The following is a 12,614-nucleotide window of genomic DNA, read 5'->3' as shown; positions in this document are numbered from 1 at the left end:
GGTCGGCTGAGAGGGCTGGCAAGGGTCGGGGTGTGTGAGGAGCCCACCATGGGGTGCTGACAGGGCCCTCAGAGCTGCGAGGTACTGCAGCCATGCAGAGAGCCCTTCAAAGCAGTGGGAGTGAGGTGCTGCCGAGGAGGCGCGGCCGGAGGAGTGCCCCGGGGGCCGGCCTCAAAACCCGGCCCTGCCACCCCGCAGGGCTCCGCTCCCGCCGCTGCCCGTAACCCGGCGGCGGAAGCGACGGCCGGCTCCAGCCACCCAATGGGCTGGTGCTGCGCGGCGGCGGGGCCCGTCACTTCCTGGCCCTGCAGCCGGCGGCAGCGAGGCGAGAGCCGGGGCCGGGGGCGGCGGGGCCCGCAGCCTGCCCGGCGCTCGCCACCAACATGCCCTTTGACTTCAGGAGGTGAGTGCGGCGGGGCTAACCGCCCACCCCCGCCGCGGGGCCCGTACCGGCCTCGCCTCTCCCGCCCCTCGGCGGGGCCGCCGCTCCCCGCCCGGCCTCCGCCGGCCCCGTCACCCCCGGCCGGGGTAGGCAGCGCGGGCGGCGGTGGGCCGGGCCCTTGACCGGCTGCGGGCGAAGTGAAACCTGAGGGAGGAGGGAAGGAGGGAGGGATGGGAGAAGTAGGTCTGGGCAGGGAAGGGACGTGGGAAACTGGGAGGCTCTGCCCCGCGAGCGGCTGTTGCTCTGTAAGGTGTTGTGCAAAGCGAGGCGTGAGGAGTTTCGAGCTGCCCTGGGCAGGGCGGGTGGAGCAGCGGGCCCTGGAGGTGACCGCCGTGGGTGTTGCACAGGCCCTGGCCACGGGTGTCGGGGTGAAGGCGCTGGGCCCTTTCTCCTCCCGCCGGTCCCTTAGCTCCCACAGTAGGTTTAGGAGGTTGCTCCATACGGTGAGGCAAAGCCACACACTGCAGCTCTGATGGTGGGAAACGTTGTCACCTCTGCCTTTGGTTTTGGCATTTTGAGTAGGTGTGAGCTGTGGAATTTGGCCTTGCTACGGGGCTCCTGCATCCCGTGGGCCACAGTGGTCAGTTTCACATACCAAAGCAGAAGTGGAAGAGACCCCTTTGACTTATGTGGAGGTGAAATAGCAACTGTGTATTTGTTTTCTTTTTAAGCCAGTCCTGAAACAAAGACTTCTAACTTTACAAATTCATACATGCCATGGGGAAGGTGCACAGATTAGTTTTCTCATGTAGGTTTTATTAGAGCATTAACGTTACAATAAAGATACAAGTTTTTTGGGAATTGGAAGATACAACTGTTGCTTGACGCTTCTCATGAAGGACCATCATGAACCATATATTTGCACCCCTTTGAGATGACAGGTGGAAATGGTGATAATGCAGGTTTTTAGCTCACCGAGTCAAAAGTTGTGTATTGTATTTTTGCTGTAATTCTTAATCAGGCCTCTCATTCATACAGGCTAACAGGATCTTGTATGTGATCCATGGGGCACTATTGAACATGGAGGCAGTTGCTTCTGAATGAAAACTTGCTGAAGCTGGAAACAGCATCTGCTGGATCATGTGGGATCCAGGGCCCAGAGCCTCGTTTCTGCTTTTGTGTAAAATTTGGTAGAAAATTTCTTCTCGGCTTTGGAGACATTCTGCAAACCCCATTGCTGTCTGTTTTCAGACTTGTACAGTACATGAATAAGGGATCCTGGGTTGTGGCTGTCACTTTGTAATAGCAGATAAAGAAAATGTTATCTCAGATGTCTTTGAAAATGTGATTTTTTTGCTGGGTCTCAGAATGTACATGTAGAAACACTGGCCTACCAAGAGTAATTTTCTTAAGAGACAGCACTAGTGCTTCACTTTGGAATGGAGCAAAGACATAAGGGTTGAGTTGCAGAGTTTGTGTTAATGAGTTACAAAAACATAGAGGCATCAGTTCAGATCTGCATTTTGAAGATTCACAATTGCAAATAACTTCTTTGTCATTCAGATGGGAGGATTAGAAATAGACACTTCAAAGCACCTCCTCAGATAATGTAAGCTTCTTGAAGTTCAGCTTTTCTGCAGATGAATTTTGAAAAGACTGTCCTTGATAACAAGAAATTTACATTTAAAGATACAGAGAAACTATTGTCACGTGCAAAAAACCACTTTCCTGTTTTAGAAGCATGAACAGAGTTCAGGGCCAAAATTTTTGCAAAGGTTAGGGGCTGTCTTTTAGCTGTTGTGGTTTTTGTTCATTGTGCAGTCAGTGGAACAAAATCCTCTGAGGTTGGAAAATGTTACTGTAGTAGGTAAAGTATGATGTATACACTTAAAGAAAAACGTACAGTTACTTCCTGACAACTACAGAACACACAGTACAATGCTATTGGAGAAATAAGGTTACCACCTGTAGTAAGTTTGTGAATGTTTTCCATCATGTACAATGAAAGGTTTTTCTTTCGGAGACTTCAACTGGATGTTCTCTTTGATAGGTACATTTTGGCACCTTGTCTTTACCACACACTTTAAAGTGGGCTTTAATGTCTATAATTAGAGGGCTGGATTGTTAAGAAACTTTCAAAATTGCCCCCACATACTTAGAGTCCAAAATTCAGAGGTTCAGAGTGGAGAGGCATTGTGTTCTGGAGGCCACAGGTTTCACAGGGCTATATTGCTAATGCATCTGAAGAAATCACTGTCCTTAACTGCTGTGCTAGAACATTTGGGAGAGTAAGTTCTTTTCCTGTTGAATCCCTCACTTAGAGCTTTTATTTTTAGTATTTTAGAGTGGCAGGACATTGACAGCTAACATCAGTTTTAAAGAGGTGGAAGTCTGGGACTCAAGCTCTGTTTCCACACAGAATGGCTCTCAGAGGAACAGGTTGCCACAGTCTCAAATGGAGAAGACACAAATGATAAGTAATGAAAACAGCTCATGATCAGAAGAGTCCCTATTCTTCATAGAAACAGAATGGTTTGGGTTGGAAGGAACCTTAAAGATTGTCTGTTTCCAACCTGCCTGCCATGGGCAGGGACACCTTCCACTAGGCCAGGTTGCTAAAAGCCCCATCCATCCTGGCATTCTTCACCAACTTAAAGGAAGCATTTCCATCTATGTGACTATATCTGTTTGCTGTCTTCTAGACTTAGGGGTTCATATTTGGCCAGACTGAAGAACCCAAAGCGCTTGAACATATTTCTTGGAGGTTGTTTCCATGGGTCAATCTGAGGCATACTGGTTTGTATCAGATACGGAATTAGCTCATTTTGTTATTTGCACTTTTCTGTACTGTACATTGGTTTGTTTTTTTGTCTGGAGGACTTCTGTTTTCTTGGCTTTTCAGTGGTTCCCTTTGCATTTAATTCATAAATAAAATAATATTTTTACAGTAATTTAAAGTGAATAATAATGATTCTGTCCTAAGTATTGTTATGATTGTAATAATACTTAGCACTTACCTAAGGATTTTAATTTTTCAAAGCATTTCATGTACACTAATCTCTTCAGTCCTGCTGTGATGTTGGTAAGGAACCAAGTTTTCAGCTTCCGGATTGGAGCCTTCAGTACAGGTCTGTTCAGTGCATGTCACGAGGCACCAGCCCTCCTACAGAACTACTAAATCAGTTTGTATTTCCAGAAGGCCTGGTTCTTTCTCATTTTTAAAAACCTACTTGGCTGCAAGAGAGAGACAGATTTTTCCGTTGCCTGTCCCCCTGGTTTCTTAGAACATGTGTCAGCAAAGCAGCTTCATGTTTATTGAATAGGTGGTTTTAAGTTTTATCACTGGAACTGAAAGGGTATTTCCCTCTCCAGGTTTTAAGACCCAGTATCACCTTCATTCTTGCAGCACCTGTGGATGGTTAAAATCATAATTAGATTAAAGTGTAAGCCTGGGTCATCTGAATGGTGATTGTGGGGCAGAAGGTTTCTCACGTGTTGTGTGATCCAGTTAGCAGGGGGGCTTAGCTTCAGCAGCAAGTGCCAGTGCTGGGCTTCAGACTGCTCTGGTGTTAAGAATTACAGAAATAAAAATGAAGTGAGTCCCATGCCCTGGATGTGGACATGGTCTAGAGAATTATTGCTGCAAGTTCTTTTGCATCTCTAGCCTTTTCTTGGCATCTGCTTGCTTGCGTGAAAGAGTTACTGATAGGTTTGTAGCAGATACTGAAACTTCTGAACTATTTTGGTAGCTTTACCTGATTAGACTGAGAAAAGCTAAAATAGGCTGCTCTGAAATCATGGTTTGTTCTAATTGTGGGCAGTTCTCAGTTGTGCCCTGGCCACATCTTTAGCATAGAGTGGCAGATATCTGTGAATCCTGATTTTTATTTTTAACTGAGAAATTCAGAATTTATTTCCCATAATTAATCACTGTGATGTTTTCCTCAGGGTTTTGGTTGGTTGGGTTTGGTTTTTTTGTTGCTTTTTTTTCACAGCTTGGTAACCTGAATAAAATACTGATATATTATACCTGGATTTTGGAGGTCATGGGAAAGGGAAAGGAGCCAGGCTTAGATGAGATTTAGGTACAAATGCTGATTTAGAGTGGAAATTCTTTGTGGCAAAGGCTTATTCCATCTGCACAATACAGCAGGCCCCTGTAGTCAGCTGTTGCTTGGCACGTCTGTGATAAATACTTATTTTAATGTGGATACTCTGATTCAAAACAACATTTTTGTTGTTTTGGGACACAGGCAGGTCTTTGCTTCAGTTCTGGTATGCCTTTTCTGAATCAAATTGTCTAGTCTTTACCAAAGCTGATATGCTTCCAACCTTACTGCTTTTAGGAGAGGTAGTATGTTTGGCTGCAATTTAGACCTGAGAGTTGTGACAGCTAATAGTCAAACTGATGCTCAACACAGCTGACCTGGCACAGTTGTGAAACCAGTGATACAGACTGCTTCAGCAACATCGGGGAGGTCTGTTTGTCTGCCTTCGATTCCTGACCAGATTAGTGAGGGCAAACCTGCAGATTGTAAGTGATTTGGAGGCTAAGGAGAAAAATTTTTCCAAACTAAGCAACCCCTTGGACAATTTATCATTCACTTGGAGCTTAAGGAAAATAGCTTTATTCTGTTGTATGGCGTAAGAGGAAACAAAGCTGTCTTTGATAATCCTGCCATTTTTCTTTTGACAGGTTTGTGAGGATTGCAACTTAAAATCTATCTGTAACTCCTGAAATCTCACTTAAAACTTGTAAGGGATTTGTTTGGCCTGTGTTTGAACATCTGCCAATTGTTAAGCAGAAATGGTGACTACGTGGTGTTCTGGTGCTGCCTAATAAATATCAGATGTTAGTGAAACCTACATATTTGCTCAGGAGTTTCTCATGGGATCATGATGCTCTGTACTCCATTCACCTGAGGCTGTCTCCTAGCACATTGTTTAAGTAGCTGCATTAACCCACACTAGTTCATTTGGCAAAATTACTTGCTGAACTTACTTTAACAAATGAACTCGCTGTACCTCTGCTACAGAAGGTACACGGTGGTGATAGCAGCAGATAGGAGTGTTCTTGGCTGAAGCAGCATGGGGAGCACAAGAGAGAAGAATAAACAGCTCAGGCCAGATTATATGGCTTCTGATTAGGTGAATTGTGCCTACTGGCTTGTGTAGCCATGGCACATCAGAAAGGTTTGTGAGTCTCCTATGCTAAGCTGGGCATGATTCTATGGGCACGATTCTATGCTCACTTCCACAGCCATAGGCGTTGCCACTCGTAAAAATTTTGTTCAAAATCTTCAATTCTGTATGTGATTGAGCTGGAAGCCATCGCTTCCTAAAGTAATGTCTACATTCATAACTAGTGGCTGTAACACTGTTCTGTATTGGTTAGATAGTTGCTTCTCTATGCTTTGTAGGGACCTGCACTTCTGTAGCTACTGAAGCAATAGGTGATCCCTTGTGCCTGGTAACTCTGCAAGGATATTTTCATCTTGAACTGTAGCCACGTCTGGCAAGCATGTTCCACTTTGCATTGTGCAATGTCACTGGTAAACAAGCCTTCCAAGTGGTATTGCTGCCACCTTACATAATTACCAAAGTTGATTTTGGTGCCAGGCAGTACCATGACTAACTCTGTTTCAACAATAGCCCTTTGAGGACACCTGAGAAATTATTCTGCAGTCACAGCAGTCAGATGGGTGAGCAGAGTTGTACAGAGTCTACTGATGTTTATGCCACAAATATGTGATTATACATAGCATATATGTGTGTAAATATTTCTCCCTAAATCTCCTTATTCCATAGTTTCTTTTAAGGTAATATTGGAGTAGAAAAGTTTTCTTCAGTAAGTACAGAGGTATTAAGGTCTGTCTCTGTAGGAAAGTTTCGTATTGTTCTTTCTGAACTTTAACTAGCCTCCTTTGTTCTCCCATTGATGACACAGATGCTTGCTTCATGCCATCATAGTTCATTGCTGTGAAAATGACTGAATCACACTGTAAACAGAGTTGAAGCAATACCACCAGCATGGACTGAGAAGCTGTGGACATTGAGCTTGTATTTTGAAGTGTGCATGCGTATTTTTAAGGCTTGTAATTCAGATGGTGGAGGTGTTGAGAAAAGAACAGTCTTACAGTGAAATTAAAAATAGTGGAGTCATCTGTTTTTTTTGTCTTCTGTCCAAATACAAGCCCTGAAGTGTTGTCTAGGTATTTCTGTATGGAGCCAACTGTCCCCAAAATGGAAAACTTGTCCAAAAAATTAACCACAGTCTTGCTATGACCTACAAAGTCTTCCTTATAGTGAAATGTTTGAGTATTTTAGTAGTAATCATGGCAGACATGCAAGTAAAGACTGCAGTTAGTCGAACAGTGCAATTTGCTGCATTTGGATTGTGTGCGTTTGGATGTTTATCTTTCTATTTGTTTTTTTAAGGATGTTTCCAAATGAAATGTATTTAGTTTAATCCACAGAAGCCAGGAAGAGTGGTATTTAATAGAAGAGCCTTCAAAATGCTATGGTAATATGGTCAGGCATGTATTACTGCTGACGGAATTTCAGGCAGTCATGACTGCTTAGTAGTTATTTAACAGTCATATCCAAAGGCAGATCACTTGGCTTCCTAATTGCTGTCCATCTCTGTATTGTGCTGTGAATAAAGCAAGGTTGGAAAGCTTAGTAAAACACCAGTGGAGCCAGTAATGTAAATATGATGTTGTGTTTTCTGATAAAGGTGAAGTTTTGGAGCCCTACTTGTATTCCCCATCACTCTAAATCAAATGTAACCCTACTGAACTGAAATTTGAATCTGGCTGCTGCATTATAGCGCATTATATCTGGACTAAAACCCACTGGTAAATCTGTCCCCAGCTACAAGTTGCAGGTCTATCTTGGGTATGTATCAGTCACATTTTTCTAGTGAACATCAATACAGATGTTTCATGGACACTAGTTAAAACCAGGAACGTTATTTGGAAGCCAGATGATGCACGAGTTGTACTTGTAGGTAATAGAGTTATATGCAACTGAAAAATAGGAATGATTTGTAGAAGCAAATACAGAATTTCTCATCTTCTTAGACTGGAATTTAAGTAGGAGAACCTGAGCTGGTCACTACAGGTTTATTGATATTCTTAAGTTAGATACTGAAAAAGTACAAATACTGCTGGATGCTCTGGGAAAGGATGTGGGGTTTTGCCCCTAAATCTTGTATAGTAAGAACGGCTTTTGTTGTACAGAAATTGCTTTGGAGGAGAAGAAAGACTTGCTGTTGTGTGTGTATACAGCCACAAATGCCACTGTCTACTTTCTTAAGTCATGGTTCTGCTGTCTTAACTCTTGTCAGCTTCAGGCAGTTAACAATCCCGTTCTGAGCCTCAGTTACTGATTTGTTTCAAGGGCACTGTACTTTGCTCAATCTCTTCTCAGAGCAGTGGCTGAACAGTTTTCCCTTGGAGTGATTTTCTTGGCCTAGTCTAGCATAGGATGGACGTAGCAGATGTAGAATCATAGAATAGTTAGAGTTGTAAAGGACCTGAAGATCATCCAGTTCCAGCCCCCTTGCCATGGGCAGGGACACCTCACACTAAACCATGTCACCCAAGGCTCTATCCAACCTGGCCCTGACCACTGCCAGGGATGGAGCATTCACAAATTCCCTGGGCAACCCATTCCAGGGCCTCACCACTCTTACAATAAAGAATTTCTTCCTTGTATCCAATCTAAACTTCCCCTGTTTAAGTTTTAACCCGTTACCCCTTGTCCTATCACTACAGTCCCTAATGAAGAATCCCTCCCCAGCATCCTTATAGGCCCCCTTCAGATACTGGAAGGCTGCTACGAGGTCTCCACAAAGCTAGAATTTTCTCTTATTGATCTGGAGAAATCTCTCAATCAGGCAGTGGGGTATGGATAGCCTGGGTGCTTTTGAGGGAAGCCTTATGAAGATGGAGCTATTTTCTTCACACAACCCCTCTACTTTTTTTTTTCCCTGGGTGTTATATTTGTTCATGCTGCTTTGTACAGATCTCTGATTTTTGTGCTGTCCTAGTGCAGCCAGGACTTAAACCTTCCAGAAAGCAGCTTCCCTGAAATTTACACAGTTCTGATCCTAAACTAATCTTACCAGATCTTGTTTCAAGGTGTTCAGCAGTACCAGGCAGCAAGAGTCTTAATGTTTTGTGATTCATAGCAGCTATGAGAAAGACTGTGGTACAACACTTTTTTTTCCATAGCTGTGTCCTGGTTATGTTCAGAGTTGTGTGTAGGTAATTTCTTGGAAATCACAGACCAACTTTTGTGTTTTGTTCAGCATCTGCTAGAGATCAGGGCTTTGTGGGGCAGGCTGAGGAGCTGGCCACTGAGACCAGCAGCACTGTCAGTATTGGGAACCAGCAGCTGTGGACTGTGAGATGGGGCAGGAGGTAGAGAAACCCTGAGCTGTCAGGTCTTGAACTGGAAAAGGGAGAGATGTTCAGGACTGGAAGCTCACAAAGGATGGAATGGGTCAGGGATGGCGCTGGAGGAAGTGTCTGGGCGATGCAGTGGTGGGAGGCGTTGGGGAGCTGCAAGGGCAAGAAGGGGGGATGAAGGCTTCAGGACAGGAAGGATTATAGTATACTTACAACTTTCAAGTATGTGAACTATTTACTTAGTTGGGGGATCAGCCATTTCATCCTCTTCCCCATTGTTTCTACCTCTGTCTTCTCTTTCTGGTCTTCATAATATGGTACTGTCACTCAGCAGTCGCTCTTGCTTACAGTGGAGGGCTGGATACCTTTAAATACCAGTCTTCCTATTTGAACATTTTTTCTTCATGACACTTTTCTCCTGTTTTGATGAAGCACAGCGTAGTTTGCTCACTTAATTAAAAATACAGTTCTCTTCCATCCTTCATTTTGACACCTGCTTTACTACCTAAATGGAAATAAAATGCTTGCTGGCAAGACTCTGCCTTTGAGTATTTGAGATTATAAATACTCTCCTCCTCCTAATTATTTCTGAAACATGTTTGAGGCTAACATTTTGTTTTGAAAAGTACAGTGATGTACCGCTTCCTCTCTTCCATCCTTCAGTGCCACCTAAAATAGTTTGCATTTCTGATGTATTTTCAGCAGTAGCAATTGCTGTGTGTTCCTGGGTGATAGAGAACAAGCTTCTTACTCACTGAAGGGATAAGAGCACAAAATTTAGAACATGGTTGACAAAAGGGTGTTATGCAGGACAGCGCGGTGGTGCTGGGGAGGCTGGCAGAAGGGAGAAAACAGGAGAAATAGCTCCTTGGAAAGAAATCGATTTAAATGGGAGCAGAATGTGTTCATTTTTGTGCACTCTTTCTGCAAGTGTTGTGGGGATTCATAGTGCTAGAAATAAAGGGTTTGTTGTTTATTGGGTGGGTTTTTTCCCCCCTATACAAACCCTGTACCTGTAACTAGCAGACGAGATGACATAATACTGCAGAGGCCGATGACTCCAATGTGCTCTGAGCCCCTTTCCCTAAATGTCCAGTTGCCCAAAGGCTGGATTATATAATTAATGACAGTCCTCCTGGCTAACCTTGTTTTCTTGTTCTCAGTACTCCTCCTTGTTTCAGAAACTTCCTCTGTTAGTTTCATTATGTTCTTGGAACTGGAATTAAGAGGGAGGAGCTGGCTGGCAAGGAAATCTATTCCTACATTTCACTCCTGGGCTTACAAGTGTGGAGAGTCAGCAGGTCACAAAAAAATACTATTTGGTGGATCATGCTTTGAAAAGTGGTGTGATGTTGTGAGTGAGGAGTCGGTCGTACAGAGGATGGAAATAGCAGTCTTCACCTGCTTGCAGTACAGATGGTTTAAAATTGCATTAGCCCCTCCCCCTCCTTGCCCAGTCCTTGTATATTAGAGCTGGCTCAAATAGTTCAGGGTTAAACAGTTTCCAATAGAGTTTTGAAGCCTTAAGTTTGTTCATTAAAGCTCAACTTCTGCAGTATGTGTGTTAATATCCTATTGTGTGTAAACGAGGACTAGCTGATTACTTAATGGTGTTTGCATATTATCTGCTGTTACGCAGGTGTTAATCTTATAAAATGTGTTAATAACTGCTTGGTATTTACAAGTATCGGTTTATTAGTCCTGCTTTCAATCTGTATTTGCATCTTGAACTCGCATTCAGGGTCAGGTCTGGTATTTGTGTATTCAATGTCTACTTTCTGTGTAAACTGAGATTAACAGGATCGCTTATTTTACATTTCAGTGATTAAAAGTTTGTGTCCCAATTCACAAAACCATTCCTGATCAAGATTGTAAACATGCACTCTAGGCACAATCCTGGTACTGAACCAAGACTTGGCTCTCACAGTGCACGTTCAGTTTGTTTTCATAAGTCCGTCTTCCTGCAGCTTTCCTTGTACAGACCTTCAAAAAGACTTGGAACTTTGACCAGTAATGTCTCATCTATTTCCAGAGTTTTTCATCTGTAGATTTCAACACACTCATGAAAGGTGGGCATATGTTACCAGGTGCCACTCTGCAAAATGAGGCTGAAGAAGAAAGATGTAATTGGAGCAGAAATTACACAGTGAGTCAGTGCTAGGAACTGAACACAATTCAGGTCTGTTGGCTCCCACTGCTGCATCCCATTGGCAGGATTGCAGCATGGCTGTCCAGAAGCTGTCTTGAGCTGCTCTCTGCACATTATGTTCTTATCTGCCAGCAGACAGGAAACATAGAAATGTCATTTAAACAAAGAATTAACAGTTACAAAATGAAGCACTTGGAGTCAGTAGTTCATATTTTCTTTCCCTGCTGCTGACTTCCTACCATTGTTTTCCCATTCTGTAAACCAGGGTGAGAGATTTCACCTACTTTGTTGGAAGAAGAGTTATCACTTTTTATCTGTACTGGATTGTGTAGGAGCTAAGTGTTCTTGCAGGGTTGTCGGAGCATTGCCTTTGGATGAGAAGAAAAGCAGCATGATCTAAAGAAAGGATTTAAGGATGAAATCTTGAACTAATATTTCTTCATAAAAATACAAGAATTAATACTTTCTGTATATGTGTAGAGGAAAGCCCTAGAATAAGGCACCTCTACTTTCTTTGTACTGCTTTAGAGTGAATTCATTGCTGTATAGACAGTCTTCTTTCTTCAATAGATCTGTGGAAAATTCTGGATTCTTGTCCAGCACATGTACAGCAAGGACCATAAGAAGTTGAAAATGCACAGCAAGTTGGAAGTCACTGCTTTTTTTAGAATAAAGACAGGTTTTACTTAAAAAGACATGCTGATCTTGATGTTTCCTCAATTAAAAACAAAACAAAATAATCCAACATAATTAGTTCTGACATAACTTCTGCTCTGTAAATCTTGTGATTTCATTTTAATGCTCTTTCCAGTATTTCGCTTCATGTTTGTGTTATGGAGTATGGGCAGGCAGGTGGGGAGTGCCTTCCCAGTGACTGGGTGTTGCAGTGGATGCTCTCCGTCAGCCAGCTCTTCTGCAGAGTTGCTTCATGAAACCTCTAAAACACGTTGGTGAATACTGACCCTGCAGTACCTTGAGCTGTTGGGGAGGCAGACATTCTCTTACGTACTTTGTACTTGAGATCCTTAAGCTTTGCTTAGATGGTGCACATCTCTGCTTCAGCAGTCAGAAGATGACAAAGATAAAAATGCTCCTTGACACAAAGTAGCATGCCTTTAGTGGGAAGGTTTCTCTAGAAATACCACTGTGTACTGATGGGTGTTTCTCTTTTGCCATTAGGCTCCAGCCTGAATGATCTTGCTCTGACAACAGTCTCTCCATAGCTTCCTTTTGATTCCATGAATTCTCATAGAAGATATGTGAATCCCAGAGGAGGGCCATGAAGATGGTCAGAGGGGTGGAGCACTTCCATGAAGACAGGCTGAGAGAGTTGGACTTGTTCAGCCTGGAGAAGAAAAGGCTTCAGGGAGAACATAAAGCAGCTTCCAGTGCCTAAAGGGGCTGACAAGAAAGCTGGAGAGTGCTTTTGACAAAGGCAGGTAGTGACAGGACAAAGGGGGAATGGCTTTAAGCTGAAAGAGGGTGGGTTTAGATGAGCTCTTGGGCAGAAGCTCTTCCCTGTGAGGTGCTGGGGCGCTGGCACAGGGTGCCCAGAGAAGCTGTGGCTGCCCCATCCGTGGCAGTGTTCAAGGCCAGGCTGGACACAGGGGCTTGGAGCAACCTGCTCTAGTGGAAGGGGTCCCTGCCCATGGCAGGGGGTTGGAGCTGT

At 43.6% G+C, this 12,614-nt stretch overlaps 1 protein-coding gene across 1 annotated transcript in view; it reads left to right on the top strand.

Annotated features, from left to right (window-relative positions):
• Positions 1–232: 232 nt before the first annotated feature.
• Positions 233–12,614, top strand: part of ERGIC1 (endoplasmic reticulum-golgi intermediate compartment 1) — a 57,003-nt gene continuing 44,621 nt past the window's right edge. Inside the window, exon 1 of the mRNA XM_057409785.1 lies at positions 233–403. Within this exon, the coding sequence (XP_057265768.1) occupies positions 384–403 (20 nt within the window). The 5' untranslated portion in view covers positions 233–383. The remainder of the gene's footprint in view (positions 404–12,614) is intronic.

Source organism: Pezoporus wallicus, unplaced genomic scaffold, assembly GCF_028554395.1.
Source record: "Pezoporus wallicus isolate ANWC-B61680 ecotype Strahan unplaced genomic scaffold, APGP_CSIRO_Pwel_v1 contig_4309, whole genome shotgun sequence".
NCBI lineage: Eukaryota > Metazoa > Chordata > Aves > Psittaciformes > Psittacidae > Pezoporus > Pezoporus wallicus.
The sequence above is the reverse complement of the archived record's forward strand: the minus strand, read 5'-3'. Positions and strand labels throughout refer to the sequence as shown.